The 21,594-nt window shown below is 47.9% G+C and overlaps 1 protein-coding gene across 1 annotated transcript in view; it reads right to left on the bottom strand.

The window, feature by feature from the left end:
• Tmem132b (transmembrane protein 132B) overlaps nt 1–21,594 on the bottom strand; it is a 268,775-nt gene that overhangs the window by 150,935 nt on the left and 96,246 nt on the right. Inside the window, exon 3 of the mRNA XM_029476908.2 lies at nt 13,017–13,163. Within this exon, the coding sequence (XP_029332768.1) occupies nt 13,017–13,163 (147 nt within the window). The remainder of the gene's footprint in view (nt 1–13,016; nt 13,164–21,594) is intronic.

Raw genomic sequence — 21,594 nt, 5'->3', positions numbered from 1 at the left:
TCAAGCACCCCATAAGTTGGGTATGGTGGCACACACCTATAATCCCAGCCCTTAGGAAGTTGAAGCAGTCGGATCAGAAGTTCAAAGTTATCCTCAGCTACATAGAGAGTTCAAGGCACTTATGTATATAAGGGTAAGAAAGTCATACAAAACTGGCATTTCTACCTATAAAGCTCACCTCTGTTCACAGGACAGACCAGAAGATGCAGCTCAGAGAAAACACCTCCACGTGCTTAGCTTGAACTTTCTACCTCATTCTGCCCCCTCCTTGGGACACAGATGAGAAACTGAGGCACAAAAGCCAAGTCACAGGTCTAGAGGGTCACATGGTTAGATAAATAACAGGGTGTACAGTAAGCCCAGTTCTGACTACAAAGACCATAAGTTTAAATGACAGAAATCTCTAGGAAATTCCAGAAATGTCACAAAACTTCCCCAGTTCCTGGGTAACATTTCAACCCATAGTACCGTGTGCCCTGGATGGCTCAAAACCCAATCTCTCCACTGGCTCTCCATTTCCAAGGCCATCTTCCAGAAACTGGGGGTGGGGCAGGCTTGTAACACTTTCTTCTCCCAACACCTTCTCATCCTTTTTTCTCCTTGTCAGTAAGTCCCAGCCTGGCTCCCCAACAAAGTGTGTGCCTTATTTACTGTCGTGGAGAAACAGACAAGATCTGGAATCCTATTGAAAATCCTATGGCACAGTTTCGGGTTAGAAAAAAATATATATGCTTTGGGAGAAAAGTGTCATTTAAAACTCCTACATTTGGATTGAAGTTCTTAGGGGGTTATGGATCTACCAAGAGTTGAAATTCCCTGGAACTGCTATGAAAGTCAGGCTGGCCTTGAACTCACAGAGATCCTCCTTCCTCTGCCTCTGGAGTGCTGGGGTTAAAGGCTTGCCTCCACCACACTCCATCTGCCTCATTTGATTTCCACCATCGGGTGAAAGAGACAGAATTCCCATTTAAGCCCCAAGTGACCTAATCAGAGCCAGTTCCTTGAATGTTACTCTGAAAGCTTTGGTGGCCCCAGCCTGATGCCCCGAGGGACCAGCCTTTCTCCTACCTCATTTTAGTTGCTAACAAAGGGGCTGTGGTTAGCTTCTACTGCAGTTTCCCATTGTTTCTTTCTAAATGGAAACCTTTTATTTGCTTATCAATCAAAGGGACAGGCTTCATTGTTGCAAAGAGAAGCGCTTTCCCATCTCTCTGGAAACCATCACTCTCCCTGCCCACCTTCCCACCCCCTTTGGATACCGACGTGGATACTAATGATGTTAATTTCAGAGATGCTCACAGGACATTTATTCTATGCCAGATGATGTTGCAAATGCTTTTCATAGGGGAAAAAAAAGTCATTTATTGGATCTTGCAAAATTTCCCCTTGCCTTGACGTTGAAGAAACTGATACAAAAATACCCTGTCCTGGGTACATTGTTACTGGAAGAAAGAGTAGCGAATGACCAGTCCTGGTTGGTTGGTTGGTTGGTTGGTTGGTTAGTTGGTTGGTGGGTGGGTGGGTGGTTGGTTAGTTGGCTGGTTGGTTATTTGGTTGGTTGGTTGGTTGGTTGGTTGGTTGGTTGGTTGGTTGGTTTCTGGAGGGTAGGGAGCAGAGAAGACAAGTGGCAAACCAGAGCCTGGGCTTCATCTGAGTCCGTTATCCAATGTCAGCTACACCAGCCTTGCCTGACCCAGCATTGCCAATTTCAGGTTTCTTCTAAAACCCCTGAAATTAGGCTTCTAGTCAAGTCTGCTTTTCAAACTCCATGCATGAATTCAGTTGGGCATAGATGTGTGGGTACCCTCGTGTGAACAGAGATCAAAGAACAAGTTCAGATGTTAGTCCTCCCTCAGCCTCCACCTTGTTTGAGACAGGGTCTCTTTTATTGGTTGCCATGAACAGCAGGGTAGCTATGCCAGACAGGCAGGGTGGTCTGTCTCCCTAGAAGTGCTGAGATTGTAAAATGGGATACTATGTCCAAAGTTATGTGGGTGCTGGGATCCAAACTCAGGTCTTCATGCTCCTGGGACAAGCACTCTACCCACTAAACCATCTCCCCAGCTCAAGTCTGAACCTAAAGGGGAGGGGGGACACTCAGCAACAAGCCAACTAAGGTGGTCGTCTATGGACTGGTGACTCTAGACACAGGCCTTGGCCATCAAATCCATCATCACCACACAACCACACTGCATCCCTTCGAGCAGGTCCAACAGTGGGGCGGCACTTGACAGCTAACCCTCCAGCAGGCTTGGATGGTCACACCTGTAATCCCGGCATTTAGAAGGCTGAGGCTGGAGGATTGTCATGGACTCAAGGCCAATCTGGGTTACATACAGGGTGAGCCCTATGCCACCATGGGTCACGTTAGAATTTTTAAAGGTAACAATCATGTCTTTTCTGCGGGTCCTCCTCAATCAAGAGTGAGACAAGGAACCCTGGCTTCTTCAATGAGGGACAACAACAAACAACGATGTGGCCCTAATGAGTCACTCCACAGCAAAAGCTGTCAAATCCATCATCCCTGTTTTATTTTTCGAAAGTGATTAAACACCACTTTCTTCCCTCTGGTAGCAATACGCCAGCGACAGCCGATCTATCATGGTGTCTGATCTATCTCTGCATCTACCGATGTTTAACTGCAGAGTTTCACATCCATCATTTCCTACCTGAATAGCTTTTCAAAAAGGAAGGGGAATTTTAATTCTGCTTCCCGACAGCAGAGGAATTAAAGGACGGGAGTTTTTCTCCCACCAAACACCAGCAGCAGATCCATAAACCTAACCAGAATGCACACTAAAACAAAGATGGTAAGCATGGCCTTCTAAAAAGTGCAGTGCCCACGGATGCCAAAAGAGGGCACTGGAGCTCCTAGTATACTGGTTGTGAGCTGCCATGTGCCTGTTGCGGATGGAACCCAGGTCCTCTGTAAGAGCAGTCAGTGCCCTTAACCACTGAGCCACCTCTTGAGTCCTGTTGCCATTTCTCATCTTGGTAATATGTTCTCCATCTTAGCCACTGTGGCACAAGTACCTTCAGGGATGTGCAACTTCATGTATGTTTTTTCTCTCTATTTCTAGAACTTTCTCAACTCCCCAAAAGGAAACTCTGTTCTCATTTTCAGTCATTCCTCATCACCCCCCACCCATTCCACAACCATGACACTGCTTCCTGTCCCTGTGGGGGACCTGCTTATTCTAGACACTCCCACGATCTCTTTAAACAGAAAATGAAGACCTTTGCCTCATCTGGTCCCTCATTCTATAGCATTTCCTCTCTCTCTCTCTCTCTCTCTCTCTCTCTCTCTCTCTCTCTCTCTCTCTCTCTGTGTGTGTGTGTGTGTGTGTGTGTGTGTGTGTGTGTGTGTGTGTGCCCTAGGGATGAGAGCCAGGGCCTTGCACATGCTAGGCAGATTAGGCAGATGTTCTACCCCTAAGCCACACCCCCAGTCCCCCACACTTGGGCACTCTAGGTGGGAGTCTCTACTGCCACAGAGCCACACCCTAGCTCTTTTTCCATCGTTTTCCAGATACCTCCTTGCTATTGCTTTGGTTCATATTTCATTCCTTCTCACATAGGGACCATTATTTCCTTATCTACCCAGAGATGAGGAGGACGAGGATCCCTCTTCCATGGCTGATGGGAATGTAAATGAGGCAGGTGCCATAGAGACAGTCTAATGTGTTAAGCTGGACACACAGCTCCACCTATAGAGTAGAAAATAGGTGTTCAAACAGAAATGTATAAGAGTTGTTTGTGACAACTGCATTCATAACAGCCACGAGGGGGGAACCACCAATGACCACCCTTATTCTTTGAAGCATCCTTCCTGTATTGAGGTTATATGGCAGAAATTCACACACACAGCACTGTGGACATCCTTACCATGGCCACGCAAAGAAGTAGGATCACATACCCTCCCATCCCAGAATCCTCAGAGCAGCGTCTCCCAAGTAAAGGGTAGATAAAACCCTGGGCACTACATTAAGGTATTTGTTAAGTCTCTCTTTCTTAGATGCTTTTGTTCAAATTCTGTCAACTACCAGATGCAGCTTGGTGGCTCTCAAAACCCACTGTGGGAGTTTGAATATGCTTGGTCCAGAGAGTGGCACTATTTGGATGTGTGGCCTTGTTGGAATAGGAGTGTCACTGTAGGTGTGGGCTCTAGGACCCTCATCCTAGCTGTCTGGAAGTCAGTCTTCTCCTAATGGCCTTTAGATGAAGATGTAAAACTCTCAGTTCCTCCTGCACTACACATGACTGGATGGTGCCATGTTCCTTCCTTGATAATCATCGCCTGAACTTCTGAACACGTAAGCCAGCCCCAATTAAATGTTGTCCTTATAAGAGTTGCCTTGGTCATGGTGTCTCTTCACAGCAGGAAAACGCTAAAACACCCACATCCAGCAAAATTATAGTCAAACATAGCTGTGCTCTAGAGACAAGCCTGACTTTAGGGTCAAAAGCAACCTGGTACCCCGAGAGATACAGAAAGTAACCAGACATGGAGGAGAAACACACAGTGGTGTAGATGTATCTCACAAAGCTGAAGAGTCGTGAGGACAGTGAGTCAAGGGTACAGTCCATGGGGGCAGTCAAGTGCAGGACAGTCATACTGTGTGGGTCCATTTATGTCTACATCCAAGCAAAGTGATTCCCAGACATCTTAGGAGAGACCACTTGCAAGACAGGCAACAATGTGTGGCTCCTAGAGAAGAACCAGTGATCTTGTCTCAATTTGGGTACTGGCTATCTTATACATCCAACTTTGTGACATTCAAAAAAAAAGGTACCTCGTGCCCACCATGTCTGGGGGTTGTGCTTTATCTCCCTCTGTAAAACATTTATTTTTAAAGTATTTGAGGAGATGAAGAAATGGCTTGGCAGTTAAGAACACTTGCTGCTCTTTCAGAGGATCCGAGTTTAGTTCCCAACGCCCATATCATGTGCTTTACAATCAACTGTAACTCCAGTTCCAGGGGATCTGACACACTCGTCTAGCCTCTTTGGGAGTCTGTGCTCATGTGCTTATACACACACACACACACACACACACACACACACACACACCTCTAGTAAAGCTTTCTCCAGGCTCCATTCTCCTCGATCCACGTGATCACAGTGACTATCTTCCGATTAAAACATGGCCTGCACGTGTGTCCCCATCACTAGCTGGGACTGGAGCCAGCCTGGCTGAGCATGAAGATCGCACCTCTGGCTCACAGGATTAACAAAAGTAATTCCCCAAACAGCCTGTGCCCAGCCCAACCACACACCAGGCACTGCCGGGCAGAGCAAACTGACCCATGCTGCAGAGCTAGAGAGGTACCAGAACCCATGGCTGCACCCCAGTTCTCCACACACAGCTGTCAGGCATCACAGCAAGTTCCTGGAGTTGTCTGGAATGAGACCCAAGTCCCAAGAATCCCATGGTGCTGGCTACCTGTCCTTCCCCCTACAAGCCCTTGGACCACAGCATGTGCCTCCAGCCATTATCCATACTAACCAGTTATTACCTCATCACTATGACCACCTCTACTGCTAGTCATACACAGGACAAGATGTACTACTAAGGCACTCAGCCACTGGTGTTACTGGCACCCCAAAGCCACCATCCTGGAAACCCACCATCTGTAGCTTGTCTTTGCCTATTTTGTGGGCTCTTCTTCCTTCCACCCTTTCAACTCTCTAACAAACAGTAAATAGGAGAGAAAAAATGATAGAGGGAAAAGGAGGTGGTGCTATTGTTAGACTACTTCCTGCTGATTAGGGGCATTGAGTTCTTTGGGATAGGTTTGATTTTCACTGTTAGAATATCTCCTTCTCCTCTTCCTCCTCCTCTTCTCCTTCTCCTTCTCCTTCTCCTTCTTCTTCTTTCACTTCTTTTTCTTCTACTATTTCTCCTCCTCCTCCTCTCCTTCTCCTTCCCCTTCTTGTTCCTTCTTTGAGCATAACTACTTAACAAGCCACAACCAACAGCAACCAACCAACAACCCACCCTACCTCTCAGGCCCTAGCATTTATATGTCCTCTGAAAAGTCTCCAGAATTCCAAACATCACACAATCACAGAAACTAGCTGCAGCTGGCAAAGTCACTCCCATGCTAGAGCATGAGACAAATCATAGTCAGCTGCTGTGGACAGTCTGAAGCAGCCCCATATTCTATACCTGGGATTAAAACAAAAACATAGTCTTATAACATTTCTGTGCTTTTTTTTAAAGAAACCAAATATCCAAAATTCTCACTACACCAGTCTGTGATGGAGTCAGATGGAAGAGGATGTTGATGGACTGTGTGACCACCAGGCTCATTACAGTGACAGCACTCACATAGAATACTCAGTACAATCCTTCCTTTCCATTCCAGATTCTCATTCTCAGCCTTCTGCATGGCCGCGCTCCTCAGAATTCCTGCCCAGGAGACGGATGTCTCTCTGCTGAAGCACCCAGGGTTGGCCCATTTGTCCCTCTTAATTTCGCGGCCATCTATGGTAGTTCGAGAATGGCCACCATAGGTTCATATGTTTGAATGCTTGGTACCCAGTTAGTGGAACTGTTTGAGAAGGATTAGGAGGTGTGGCCCTGTTACAGAAGGTGTCTCTAGGAGTGGGTTTTGACATTTCAAAAACCCATTACCAGGCCTAGTCCTCTCTCTCTCTCTCTCTCTCTCTCTCTCTCTCTCTCTCTCTCTCTCTCTCTCTCTCTCTCTCTCTCTCTCTCTGCTATTACAAACCAGGATACCAGGATATAAAGTACTTGGCTACTGCTCCAACACCATGCCTGCTGGCTTTCCACCATGATAATCTCATACTAACCCTCTAAAACTATAAGTAAGCCCCCAATGAAATGCTCTCTTTTATAAAAGAGTTGCCTATGTCTCTTCTCAGCAATAAACACTGACTAAAACAGCCACTTACTTCATTTACATATGGCTTGGTGGGTTCTTTTTTTTTTTCTGTATTATCAACCGCATGAAGGACCCTCTCATTACCATAATAATGAGCAGGAAGGTGCACTCCTTTTTGGTTATGTCTCAGGGATGACAATAGATCCCCTGCTCAGTCCCCTGGGCTCTGACCTTGGTCAGTCCTCATAGCAGGCAGTGGTTCTCATAATGTAAGGCAGGTTTTATACCCTGGGCTACAAAATTCCACAGTGGTACCCAGCCTAGTCTCAATGAAATCTGAAGTCTTTTCAAAAGACATAAAGCCCTGGGAGAATGCTACCCTTGGCTACCTTGCTAGCCAGATATCCCCACCCTTACCTGCACAACAGTGTCCCTGACCTCTTTGGTGACCCCGGAACATGCCCCAGTTGGCTGCCTGAGGGCCTTGTGATGAGCCTTTCCTTCATCTCTCCCACACCCATCCCACCCCTCCTCTGAGCTCTGTTCCTCAGAGAAGCCCTTCTCCACCCACCTATCCAAAGGAACCTTCCAGATCCTAGGCTGTCCCCTGCCCTGTTCTCCTGTTGGTACTTATTGCCTCTGGACACAAAAGAACCACAATGCTTTCAACAAGAGTCTGTCCCTATGAGCCATGGGTAAGTAAGCTTCAAAGAATAGAGACTCTTTGTCCCTGTGACAGCTTGTCACCAGACCCCAAACCTGCGCTCATCAGGTAATAAGGGTTTTGGGACCTGCTGGTAAGATACGCAGGACAAAGGAGGCAGAGAGGAACTTGGGGATTGCATGTGGTTTCAGGAATGTGTCCAGCCATTGCTTCTCGGCCTTTTGGCTAAGATCAAGTGTAGGAATGTGTCCAGCCTGCATAGACTACCATCCCAGCCTTTCATGCCTGTTCTTTTCTGCCTGGTAAGCTCTTCCTCAGACCCCTGTATGGCTAAGCCCCATTCTTCCCACCTTGGACTAATGTCCCCAGACAGGCCTTTCTCTGATCATGTCCCTGGGTACCTCTTCTCTCTCCCATGTCCCCCATCACCCAGTTCTGTTTCAATTTTGCCCTTTGCACATCACGACCCATAGAATCCAGGAGGAATTTTTGACCAGCAGTATGACATCAGAGGCCCCTGTGTAACAGACCCTGTAGGGCACATGGACCGTGCCACCAGAGGAATTGGCATGGAACTGAAGAGGTAGAACATGTCGAAACCCTAGAAATCTCAAAAACTGAGATCAGAATCTCATCCTGAGACCGGCAGGATTGGAGCTATCTCCCTCCTTGTTTCTGTCCCTGCCTCAGAGCAAGTAACCTGGAGATCCCTGACCAGGTGGTCACAGGTAGTCACATAGCACAGCACCCAGAATTCTTTCCCATGCAAATGAGGCATTTCTGTAGCCTTAGCCTTCAGCCAATGACCTTTGCCCACCCTGCATAGTCTCACCCACTTCCCCAAAACTATAGAACTCTTGGTTCTTGAAAGTATATGCCCACCCCAAGAAAGGAAATATGAACAAGCTAAGATCGTCTCAGAGAACTTCTTCATTAAAGATCATCAGAAACCTTTGTCTAAAAGAGCCATAACACTGAGATTCTCAGAGAAGGTCTTCCCCCCACATCCTTCATCCTTTCAGCCTGATATGCAGTGGCTCCTGGACACCCTGAGAGGGAGAAACCAAAAGACATGGAACCACAGCTTTCCTCCTGAACTCTGCTTTACCCTCTGACCTGGCAAACAGCAATGTTGGATGCTCTGGAGGGAGGGGCAGTCTGTGGACCCTACCTGTCCCAGACTTTGCCCTGTCCTCTCTGAGTCAGCAGCATCTGGACACCCGCAGCAGAGAGGCGGAACCCAGAGGGTTGCTGAAGGGAAATGAAGGGAGAGTGGATCTGGGGGAGAGGTGAGGCAAAGAAAAGAGGAAGGGGAAACCAGTCAGGATGTAATATATGAGAAAAGAACAAACAAACAAATAGCACTGGCTGCTCTTCCAGAGGACCCAAGTTCAATTCCCAGCATCCATATGGTGGCTCACAACCATCTGTAACTCCAATCCGGGGGGCTCTGATGCCCTCTTCTGGCCTCCAAGGGCACTAGGCATGCTCACTGTACACAGATATGCATATAAAATATTCATATGCATAAAATAAAAATAAATCATTCTAATATATATACATATATACACATATACATATATACATATATATATCAAGGTGAACATCCATTGAGAAGGCCACTTACCATTGACTGTGACCTCTACATGCATGTACACATACACACACGAAAACACACACACCCCAAGTGGCAGTTATTTCCTGCAGTTTGAGCTCCAACTAACAGGTCAGTCACCCAAGGAGCCCCACCCCCCCACCCTACCCCCGATCCCATGCCCTCAGACCCTCGTCTCCCTTTCATTTCCTTGGGCTCCCCGTTATCTGTTCCAAACACTTCCAAATTTGCTTGCTTTCTTAATCTCTGCTCTGCTGGCAGCTCCCGTGTTTATCTTGCAGTCCGTCCGTGTCTCTGCAGCTTGGGTCTCCTCCCCACGAGCCTTCATTAGAATATTTCAAATGAAGACCTTTACCACCCCCGCCGTGGAGCACGCTGGGCCTTTCCCACGGAACACGTTTTTAATTCTTATCACGGGACTTCAGGCAGTTTGTACATTATTCCCTATTAAACCCTCAATTCCACTTGAGGTGGTCACAATTCGGAGATTACAGCATTCTGCAGGGTGTCCTGCCAGTGATACATTCGCTTTGCTTGCCAGCAGACTCGGTTACGTGAGCCTGTATTTCACACCTCATTTGATTCCACAATGAGACCAACATAGAAAAAGAAGCAATTATTTATTTAGATTATGGAATCGTTTCAGAGGGATATTCAATTATGTAATGGTTTTAGAAGGATATTCATAGGTATGAGACTGTCATGCTGGAGGAGGGCTCCCTGCTGGGGGAGGGGGTAGGGGGTGTTAAACACAGAACAGGAAGGAGACACATACACAGAGAAGTCACTGGGAGGGAAGCCCATCTCATTTGCAAAATGGCTTCCTCTTTCCCATGTAGCATTTTTTTTTAATTTCTTCTAAAGGAAAAAAAAATCACAAAAACAAAAAGTGACAAGTATTTCTGAGAAGCAGAACACGTTTTTCCATGAAAACAAGACCATGGGCTGCAGATAAGGCTCAATAAGCAAGAGGGCTTGCTGCAAAAGGATAATAAGGACCTGACTTTGAACTCCCACCCGTTACATAAAAAGCTGGGCATGTAACCCAAGCACTGTGGAGACACTAAATCATTGTGGCTTGCTGGCCACCAGCCAGGTTCAGTGAGAGACCCTGTCTCAAGGGAATCATGAAAACAGGACACCTCTGAGTGCACACACATGCACATATACCACACACACACAAACAATATGTTGTCACTCAGCCAGTGGAGCATCTCAACAAATTCATTTCCTCTGCATCCACCATGGAGACCATCTTCCTAAGCCCAGCGTTCTTGGTCTCTTCCAGCCCAATGTCAGGTTGAGTGACATTGCACTTACAGAGGCAATTCCCTCCAAGTCATGTCACCATCGGTGTTCATGGCCTCAGAAGACCCACTGTATGACCACTAGTAACCCTCCCTTCCCCCAATCTCCCTCCCTTTCCCCAATCTGCCCAAGCCCTTGGGAACACTGATCCAAACCCCAGCTCCGAGTTGGTCTGGATGGACATATGATCCGAGCTGTTCCAGGAAGGGCCCAGGACATCCATCCCGGGGCTCATGCTAGACTTAACCAGGAAAATCAACTTCTCCCTAGAGTAGCAGTTCTCAACCTGTGGGTCGTGACCCCCTCGGGGATTGAACCACCCTTTCACAGAAGTCGCCTGAGACCATTGGAAAGCCGAGGTATTTGCATTCTGACTCATAACAGTAGCGAAATAACAGTTATGAAGTAGCAATAAAAATAATTTTATGATTGGGGGTCACCACAACATGGGGAACTTTATGAAAGGGTCACATTACTAGGGAGGCTGAGAACCACTGCCCTAAAGTGACTATGTGGTCAGAGGGACACTAAGAGCTCCTGGCCACTACTCTGCTCCCAAGAAGGAATGGAGGACCCTGGAGGGGGTGGAGAGACAGGTCATGGGGGGGACAACCCCTACTTCTGATGTAAACCACTGTCAGCATGGGACTTGGGGGCACTACCTGGATAACCACACAGGGAGATACGTCCTCCCACTGTGGGTATTAAACTCAGCAGACCCCTGGGCTAACAGAATTGAGCTACAGGCCTGGGCAGAGCCCATCTTTGAAGAACATGGCCACCTGTGCCCACTAACTGTCCTCTTGCTCCCCTCATGCCTTGGCAGCAAAGCCTGCCTTCTACACAGCTGGAAAGCAACACAGGAAATTCAGCTCCCAAGCCAGCCTGCGCCTAGGCAGGGGTTCCACTCTCTGTTACCTAGATCTAAACCAAAGCTCTGCTTGGGGGGGGGGGGCAGTTGGGGTGGTGTCAGGAGGTGACACTTCACTTCTTTCCAATAATTAGATATTGCTGGATGAGTCTGCGATGCATGGATGAGCTGCAACCATTAGTAGCCATGAAGACACCAGCATGGAAGATGTCCAAGAATACTGCTGTGAACCAACTGTGAAAACAGACACCTCTGTCTTTGCTATGGGAGGCCATGAATCCCTTTACAGCAACCACTTTGGAGCAATTACAAACCTTTGCATCTGGAAGCCCTTGAGCCAATATTAACAACTCATGACCCAGGGCACCTGGCAGGCACATTCAGATATCCAGGGAAGCCCTGGTCATGTGATGTCACAGCCCACACTCCATCCCTGACACTGTCTGCCCTAGGGTGTGATTGAGGCGTTTTGAGTGGGAGGTGTCATAACCAGCATCAGACCACTCAGCCTGAGTCATTCTTCCTCCCGGAAGACAGTCACAGGCAGCACAGTGCAGCTCTGGGGTTGTCTGGGGTCACATGAGAAGTGACAACACACCGGGCAAGTCCATTGACAGAGCTCAGCCTCCAGTCTCACAGGACCCCACTCATGACCCACGCTGACTCATCCCCAAGGCCCATGTATCTCCTGGGCACCAAAAGACCCAAAGCTGGAGAGGAGAGAAAAGAGTCTAGATGGATTTACAGGGATGTGTGTCTCAGTGACCAGGGCACTGGGCAGCATCTGAGCTGATGGCAGGGTCAGCAGTCACTCAGCCAGGACTGCTCCTTGGCTCAAGGGGGGAGACAGACAGACAGACAGACAGATAGCTCGGTAAGGGGAGAGAATAGAGGTGGCAAAGGGTGGGGCTTGTTGAGTCAGGGATCTTTCTACTCTCTGATGCTAAGGTGGTCAAGCCCCTCCGTCGCCCCACCCTTGCCCCCTCTCCCTGCCCTCTCCACTCCCCCTATTCCCAGGCCAGCTTCTAAAGATTGCAAGGAAACTGGACTTGAGATTCTGGATCCACGGCCACCCCACCCTGGACCCCACTTCTACTCCCACCCTGAGAAATGGGTTCAACACAACAGAAAAGGTTCATTTAAGCAGCCAGCGGCCAGAGATGGCTCAGCAGGTTAAGGTGCTTGCCTCTTACTCCAGAGGACTTGAGTTGAGCCCCGGGGCCCATAGGAGATGATGCACCAACCCCTGGAAGCTGTCCTCTGACCTCCACATGCACCACGACACACAGACGGACCAACAGATGCACATACTAATCATAATAACTAATAATAAAAATAATAACAATTTTAAATTTTTGAAGAAAAATAAGCAATGAGGGACAGTTAGCGGATAGCTGTGAGCACCCTGCTTGCTTTTTAAAAAGTACTTTCCCTCTGACTCTCTAATTGATCCATTCTTACCATTTCAGCCTTCAGTTCTTCGTCAAAACAACAGCAATAACAATATGGTTGTCAGACTCTAAACTGTGATAAACGAAAGCCAGGCAGCCTCACTATGTACGGTGCATGGAATCATAAAGGATGCTCTGAGCTGCTGTGCATCCCTGTTGTGGCTGCCCCAGGCTGGTGCGGCTGAAGGAAGGTCCACCCGCCATCCTGAGCATGTCTCTCTGTCCCTTGCTCTAGTAAACCACACATCACGGGACTCACCTGCTCTGGGTGTCCGGGTGGTGGCCCATGCAGGACAGGACAGCCGTGGTCTGGGTATCGTCCTGCTCAATCTCCTCCTGCACTGCCCACTGGTCCTCGTGGCTCACCCGCACAGCCGTTATCTTCACACCTGCAGCCGCCTTGATTCTATGACATAAGAAGAAAGTAGACTCATGAGAAAATAGGCTTCACCTGGCCAGAGCCATGAAAGACACTATGGTGATCTTAATAGACCTTCCCTATTCCTATAGACTTGTGTGTTTGAATGCTTGGCCCAGGAGGAGGGGCACTCTGAGGAAGTGTGGCCTTGTTGGAGGAAGTGCATCACTGTGGGGGTGGGCTTTGAGGGCTCCTGTGTTGGGGCTTCACTCAGTGTGGAATGAGATCATCCTCCCAGCTACCTTTGGATCAAGACATAAAATTCATCTGAGCAGTGGTGGCGCACGCCTTTAATCCCAGCACTTGGGAAGCAGAGGCAGGTGGGTTTCTGAGTTTGAGGCCAGCCTGGTCTACAGAGTGAGTTCCAAGACAGCCAGGGCTATACAGAGAAACCTGTCTCGAAAAAATAAAATAAAATAAACAAACAGAATTCTTGGCTCCTCCCCCCACCCCATGTCTGCCTAAGCACGGCCATGCTTCAGGTCATGATAATACCGGATTGAACCACTTAAACTGTACACCAGTCCCAAATTAAATGTTGTCCTTTTATAAGGGTTGCCTTGGTCATGGTATCTCCTCAGACAGCATCTCTATCAGTATCACATGGAGATTCCCTTTCCCGGGAAGCTAGAGGCTAGAGCGAAGAGAGGTTGTGAATAGCTTTCCTCTAAGACTGATCTCAGGGACAGCGAGATGGCTCAGTGGGCTCAGTGATTGAAGGCACTTGTCTGCCAAGCCTGATGCTCTGAGTTCAGCTCCAAAACCCCCGACCTCTGCACACCCTCACGGCACAGGTGCCCACCTCCACACATCCAAAATAAAGAAATAAATGTAAGAGGAACAACTTAATGCTGATATGTTCCAGACCATGGGCGATGGCTTCCATGGGTAAACCCTAACCTGGAGAAACTGAGGCAGGAGAATTGCTATAAGTTCAAGGCCAACCTGGGCTACACAGGGAGACCCTGTCTTAAGAATAAATAAGCAAATAAACGAATTTTGTCCCTTTTACACGTGCCTTTTACACAGCATGTTGCTACGCACCTCCGTTTTTCTGTCACTGGGTTTGAAAAGAATTTTATGAGAATTTTATCTTAATATTAAAAAGAGAGGCAAGGGTGAGAGCAAACTGGTTCAGTTGATAAAGGTGCTTACCTGATATCAAACCTGGAGACCTGAGTTCAACTTCTGGGACCCACATGGTGGAGGGAGAGAACAGATGCAATATGTCCTCTGGTCTCCATGTGTGCACCCCAGTACACACACCCAACACATAGCCACTAAATATATGAATAACCATAATGAAAAATTATATAAGGAGGGAGGACACGGGTAAGTGACCCATCCCAGGAGTGACTGAAATGTGAGAGGGAGTGGTATATGTGTTAATGGGTGATGGCTAGGCACCAGACCTGTCTTGAAGCCTGGCTCTGTCCCCTGCTTTAGGGAGTCTGGAGTGTGCTCAGATATGCCAACCCCTGTGTATCCATCAAATACAAAGATGGGACTCTGCCTCCTTCTCTCTCCCTGTGACCACCACAGCCCTAGCCTGGACAGCACACCCCCAGAGGCCCCAATGTCACTCATCTGCCACCCCCTCTCCTGCATCAGATCAGTCATTCTTCCTGCTGGATTTGGGTCTTAAGCTCCTCTTCCACAAAGCTTTCTTTCTTGACACCATGATGTCCTAGCAGTTAAATTTATGCATGCCACAAACAGAGGTGTCCTGTTCCATCCCTGCCTCTAGCCAAAGGACCGAGGGAAGAGAATGTTCCAGAGCTTGTGTCTACATTCAAAGTCCTTCTCACCGAAGCTGCACCCTCTGGTCCTGTGAGTCCTCTAACAACTCACACAGGGATCTTCCCCACACAATATGATGTCTCAGAACCCCTTCATCATACCACTGATACTCAGACTAGAAGTGGGAATCAGATGGTCAGAGGGAAGTGCGAACCCAGTTGCTGGTTAGCCCCCAAAGACCCCTCCCTGTAAGGCCTGAGCTACATCACTGAGCTTGTAAGTCTCAGTTTTTCCTGGATGAGAGACCCTCATCCACTGTGGTCTTGGAGAGATTAAGGATGCTCACAGGATAGTGGATGAAAGTCTATCACTAATGGTTGAATTCAAACATGGAAGTACTAACTACTTTCAGGAGACCCACCTAGGCTTCTGGGCCCTCACTGCCAGGCATCCTGGGCGCATCTCTGAGTCTCCAGGCAGAATCTAGCTGTTCCTTCTAGATATTTCCTGGTCCTAATTCTGGGCAGAAAATTATTCCCACCTCCCAAGGCAAAGCCAGTGACACATACACACACACCACTCACACACACACACACACACACAATTCTGGCCCATTCACCAAGCTTTCAAAGGATACCCCGACTCCTTCAGACGCCTGACCCTGTCCAGCTCTCATCCATGAGACTTTGTCCCACAGTGAGCGCTCTTCTTATGGCCACAGCGTGATTGCAACAGCTCCAGACTGCACATCTTTATCCTCAGTTTAAAAAAAAAAAAAAAAAAAAAAAAAAAAAAAAAAAAAGATTCTCCTTCTGAGAACAAAAATCTTAAAGCCAGCTTTTACAGGCTGAATTCGATGGGTTTTTTTTCGTAATGGATGAGGTTAATCCCTTATCAGAAGGGTTTAAAAAGAAAAGGATGCCGAAAAGAAATTCAAGTCATAGAGGAAGAAATGCATGCTGGGTATTAAAAACACTTGTAAAGACAAATTGTTGATATGCCGCCCGTCTCTTAAGCACAAGTTATGAAATTCTTAAAGCTCAGCCTCCTAACTAAATCCCCCTTTACTTCAGGCTATATTTGTTAAAGCGATTTAAGCTCACAGAAATTCAGGTCTTAAATATTCACTAACCTTGTTTTAGAAAAAAATATATATGTATCTTCAGACTTGGGGGTATTCTTAGCACTTGGTATTTTAAAACTACAATATCCAAAGCTACGTGGAAGAGATTAGTGGCCCCGCTGATGTGGTAAGCTGGAGGTTTCCAGGGCTAAGCAATATAAGTTACCACCGCAAAGTGTCCAGAACATGTAAGGAAAGTTAGCCAAGTGACTCGGTAATGGGTTAGCACACAGAAGTCTTCCAGGGAATGGAGCCATCAAAGTGCAAGGTTTAGGGGCTGGGGAGAGGGCTCAGTTTGTAAAACACTTGCCGCTCTTCCTGAGGACCCCCGTTGGATTCCCAGCCCACAGGCCAGGAGGCTCACAACCACCTGTAACCCCAGTTCCAAGGGGAAATCTGTCGCCCTCTTCTGGCCTCTGCAGGTAACTGCACGGACATGCACATAAAGACCCCCTCCCTGAATTCTTTCACCAGGTATCTGGAGTCTAGAGGAGGCAAGCCATGCCGAGAGCACGTTTTTGAACAACTATTTAAATTTGAAAGTTGGGAGAGAAAAAAATTCATGTGAGGAGACCTTTGAGCACCTGCCCCACAAGACCTGCCTTGGCACCCGCAGAGCAGACAAAGTCTCCCTCCTGCACTCTCGGGAGTGAATGCTGAAAATGCATTTATTTTTGGCCTTTGAGTCAGAGAGAGAATGGGAAGCTCTAAAGAAACAAGAAGATCTCTGAGAAGCATGGAGCTCAGCTCCAAGATCGGGGATGGGCAGGGTCTTCTGTGTGCAGGTGTGAGCATCCCCTTAATGGCACATGGGGAGGCCAAGTAAGTCAGGTGCCACCAGGGGAAATTATCAACCTGTCTGACCTTCTGTCTCAGCTAAAACTTACTTACTTAGCTTAATTTATTTATTTGATACAGGGTCTCACTATGTATCAGCCCTGACTGTGCTGGAACTCGCTATGTAGACCAGGCTGGCCTGGAACTCATGGAGCTCCACCTGCCTCTGCCTCCCGAGTGCAGGGACTAAAGATGTGTGTCACCACACTTGAATGTATATAGAAAATGGTAGAGCTGGTGAGACTCCTGTCTGCTTTATGATACAAGCTGTGTGTTCCTGTGTGACATTCCTCATTACCTACAAAATATCTAGTAAGAACAATTTACAAATGGTGGGGCTTGAATCACAGTTTTAAGGCACAGCCCATCATGGGGAGGAGGCACTGCAAGAGTGAGGCAGCTAGCTACATTGTATCCACAGTCAAGAAGCAGAGAAAGATGGACGCTGGTGCTCAGCTCACTGTCTCCTTTTTATTCAGCCCAGGACTCCAGTCATGAGATGGCGCTGCCCATGTTCAAGGCAGGTTTTCCACCTCAATCAACCCAATCTGAAAACTCCCTCTTAGGCATGCCCAGAGCCTTGTTTCCTAGGTGGCAATAAAGAATGTCAACTTGGCCATACCAACCATCATACTGAGTATGCCCAAAGGATACTCCACTCTAACCTGCCAACTGTGCTCTGTGACGCTGGGCCAAGCACGCTGGAAAGCATACCTGTCCTCCTTCCTTCTTGAATTCTGACCTTACACTGAGTATGCTTAGGGATGTGCTAACCAGAGGGTGTTCCTTCGTGAAAACATAATGCACAGTCTCCCCCAATAAAATCACCTCACTTCCTTTGCTTAGAAGAGCATCACTCTAGAAATAGCACCAATACCTTCTCTGGCATAATCTTTCCCCTAAGCTTTCATTTCTTGGTCACACTTGTGTGAGCTTTGGGCAAAGCTGGGTACCCGCTGCCTTCCCTTGTCTCTTTGCTTCCACCCTAGAAAGTTAGCTGGGATGCACACATCTGGAGACACACACCCACACAGAGACCAGGCATCAGGTGTCTTCTACTATTATTCTCTGCCTTATTCCTTTAGGATGTTATCTCTCTAGTGGGCTAGAGAGGTAGCTCAGTGGTTAGAGCACTGGCTGGGTTGTTTTGTTTTTTTGTTGTTGTTTTTTTTGTTGTTGTTTTTTTTCCAGAAGAGCCAGGTTCACTTCACAGCACCCACACCGTGGCTCACAATGGTCTGTAACTTTCCTGGAGATCCAAAGCTGCCTTCTGCCTCCTCAGGCACCAGGTCTGCAAGTGACAAACAAACATATATGCAGGCAAAACACTTATGCATACGAAATAAACACAAACCTACAAAATCTCTCAGTGAACTTGAAGTATATCTTGAGGCAACTAGACTGGTTGGCCAACAATCTCCCAGCATCCACCTGTCTCCACCCCTCACAGGCACAAACAGCCATGCTGGACTTCTTACACGGGTGCCGTGGATTTAAACTCAGGTCCCTATGCATATACAGCAAGCACTCTTAACCCACTAAGCCATCTCCCTAGCCCTTTGTCAGGCATCTTTGAGCCTTAGCTTTCTTTCTATAAAGCCATAAGTACTCAATGTGTCTGTGCTGGATAGTTTCATGTTAACTTGACACAAGCTAACGTCGTCTGAGAGAAGAAAACCTCAGTTAAGAAAATACCTCCATAAGATCCAGCTGTATAGAACTTTTTTAAATTAGTAACTGATGGCAAGAGCTCCAGCCAATTGTGGATGGTGCTGCCCCTGGGCTGGTGGTCCTGGGTTCTATAAGAAAGCAGGCTGAGCAAGCCATGGGGAGCAAGCCAGTGAGCAGCACCCCTCCATGGCCTCTGCACCAGCTCCTGCCTCCTGGCTCCTGCCCTATTTGTGTCCCTGCCCTGAATTCCTTTGATCATGAAGTCTGATGTAGAAGCGTAACCCGGATAAACCCTCCCTTACCTCACCCCCATCCTACCCCCACAAGTTGCTTTGGTCATGGTGTTTCATCACAGCAAGAGGAACCCTAAGACAATGTCTAACATATTCCTAAACGTGAAAACCGTGTTAACGCAGAGGCAACACCTGGATAAAGATGGTTTTCTGGACATGTATTTGAGCATCGAAATCAGCAAGAACTGAAGCTGCCCCCTGAGCGGTCCATGTCCATCTCTTACGCCACTGCCACTGAATATTAGCTGACAGAAACCATCCAGTCTCTGACATTTCTGCCATAGAGAGGACCAGCCAAAATCCACCCCATGTTCACAGAAGATGCACAAAATGTCAGCCCTGCAACTCAAGGGCAAAAGGAGGGGATGGAGAAAGGCTGTTTAATATTCTCTCCATCCTTGTGAGAAAAGAGAGCAAATATTAAATCAAGGAGATCTCTGGAAACAGTCAGAGAGCTCGCCTTTGTCACATCCATCACTTTGGTAATAAATATTAATAAACAAACCCAAGACAGAAAAAAAAACCCTCAATTCATAACTCAAAAGTCGCCTGACCTTTTATGGAATTAAACTCATTTTCTGTTGAGCCTGCTATTTGTAGAATGTTTCTGGTAACATACGTCTTCACAGATCTACCAGAGAGGATCTTCCATCCGGATCTTTACAGGGGCTCAGGAGCTGCAGTAAGATGTTTTCTTCGATCTCTCGGACACACACAGGGGTCCGTCCGTTCACTCTGATGCGTGGGATATGCCTTGTTTGAGGACATCTGTCTGCAAGCAGGGTGCTCACAGCCACCAAGACACACATGTGCACAGGACGCTCAGGCAGCTCCACCCTCAGCACCTTTCTCTCATCACACTAGTGCTGCTCCATAGAACTTTCCTTCAAGTTCTAGATGCACAGATGAATGAATACTTGCAATCACCTCCTAAGGGTGCCAAGGATGGGGGCTGGAGAGACGGCTCAGTGGTAAAGGACACTCGTTGCTCTTGCAGGGACAGAGGTTTGGTTCCCAGAACCCACATGAGGGCTCACAACCATCTGTAACTACCTTCCCAGGGAGATCCAACGCCCTCTTCTAGCTTCTGCAGACACTTCATGCACATGATGTGTATACATGTATGCTGGCACAGTTAAATTAAAATAGACAAATCTAAAAGAAATGGAAGAAGACAATCCCAAGGACTAGCATCCTTAAAACGTTCCTGGTTGAACTAAGACTCAACCCACCCTTAAATATAAACAAAACCACCCCATGCCTCTTGACCCCCTTCAGAAAGGACCATCAGCCATGGAATTACCCAAAGCAGGAATTGGGCGTATACACACCTCAGTGCTTACATAGAGTTCAGAGGTCAATGCTCAGGACTCTGTTCTTCCATGATGGCTTCTGGAGACTTCAGGTTATCTGGCCCATGAAGCAAGCACTTTTACAGGCTGGGCCATCTTGCCATCTCCCTCCCACACACACACACCTCTTTATTTTCTAATATTTAAATCTATTTCCATCCTCATTTGGCCAGATTAACGTTTTTCAACAGTAGTAAGCAATCCCTCCCAAACCACCCCCATCCCCCTCCAAAGCCTCCCGCCCTGTTCCAAGACAGAGAACATCCTGAGGATTGCTGTGAGGATAGAGATGCAAAGAGCAGGAAGCAAGCAGACCCTTCCCCATCCACCCACATGAGTTGCTACTGAATATAATCATGGAGGCTCCCAGGGTCCCTAAGGGTCAGTACTGGGATGAGGTGGCGTTCCCATGCTTCTCCCACCAGGATTGAAGCCCAGAGAACTTTTAGAAGGCCTCTCTCATCCCATCTGCTGAGATCCAAGGCAGTGAACTCACAGGGCAGGACCAGGCAGGAACACACAGGGCACTTGGCGAGTGGATTCTGTGGTGAGCTGATAACAGGGGCTGGAATTAAAGGGGTATGTGTACCACCTTTAAATCTCCAGTGTTGATAATGACAGTGGATGTGACGGGGCCAGCTGCTTCAAGTTCTTGCCTTGACATTCCTGCTATGATGGACGATAACCTGGTATTATGAGCTAAAGCAAACCCCTTCTCCCCCAAGTTGCTTTTCGTCAGGATGGTTTATCACAGCAACGGACGAAAACCAGGACACCCGGGGAACCTGCTTCCTTCATCCAGACTTCCCCCACCCCCACCTCTCCACCATCTTTCTATGAAACCAGACTTTGCTAATGGTGACTTAAGCCAGAAGTGCCCAGAACTGCCAACATCTGACACTTGGCCCCCATCTGGTGATGCTCCTGTGAGACAGCATGGAATCTTTAAGAGGTGGGAACCTCGTGGGGGGGGGGAAATGAGTCGCTGGAGGTGGCACCCAAAAGTATGAGGCACCCAGCTTCCAGCCTAAGCGCCCTCTGCTTCCTGGAGGACAGACACTGTGTAACAGAGCGGCTGCCTCTCACTCTCCTGCCTCCCCTCTGGGATAACCTCTGCCTCAGACACATCATGTCTCCTTCAAGTCCCTCCCATGGTCAGTCTGGATCCACCGGGGACAGTCTAGCTGGATGGCCAATGGCAATGCTAACCTGTGTAGCCCTCCCAATCTCAGTTCACAGTAGGTCCTTTGTCATCCTGTCTCCTGTCGGAGGAAACTGAGGTACAGAGCACAATGCAGGGACAATGAGCTAAGCCAGCTGACCTCAGTCTTGGTTCTTGAGGCCACCTCACTCAGCCTCCACAATGCTCCTTTCTCTCTCTTCCAGTTGAGCCTGGAATGCAA

This window comes from Mus caroli, unplaced genomic scaffold, assembly GCF_978045245.1.
Source record: "Mus caroli unplaced genomic scaffold, Mus_caroli_1 scaffold_4, whole genome shotgun sequence".
NCBI classification, from domain to species: domain Eukaryota; kingdom Metazoa; phylum Chordata; class Mammalia; order Rodentia; family Muridae; genus Mus; species Mus caroli.
Note: the sequence above shows the minus strand (reverse complement) of the source record. Positions and strands in the feature narration are given on the sequence as shown.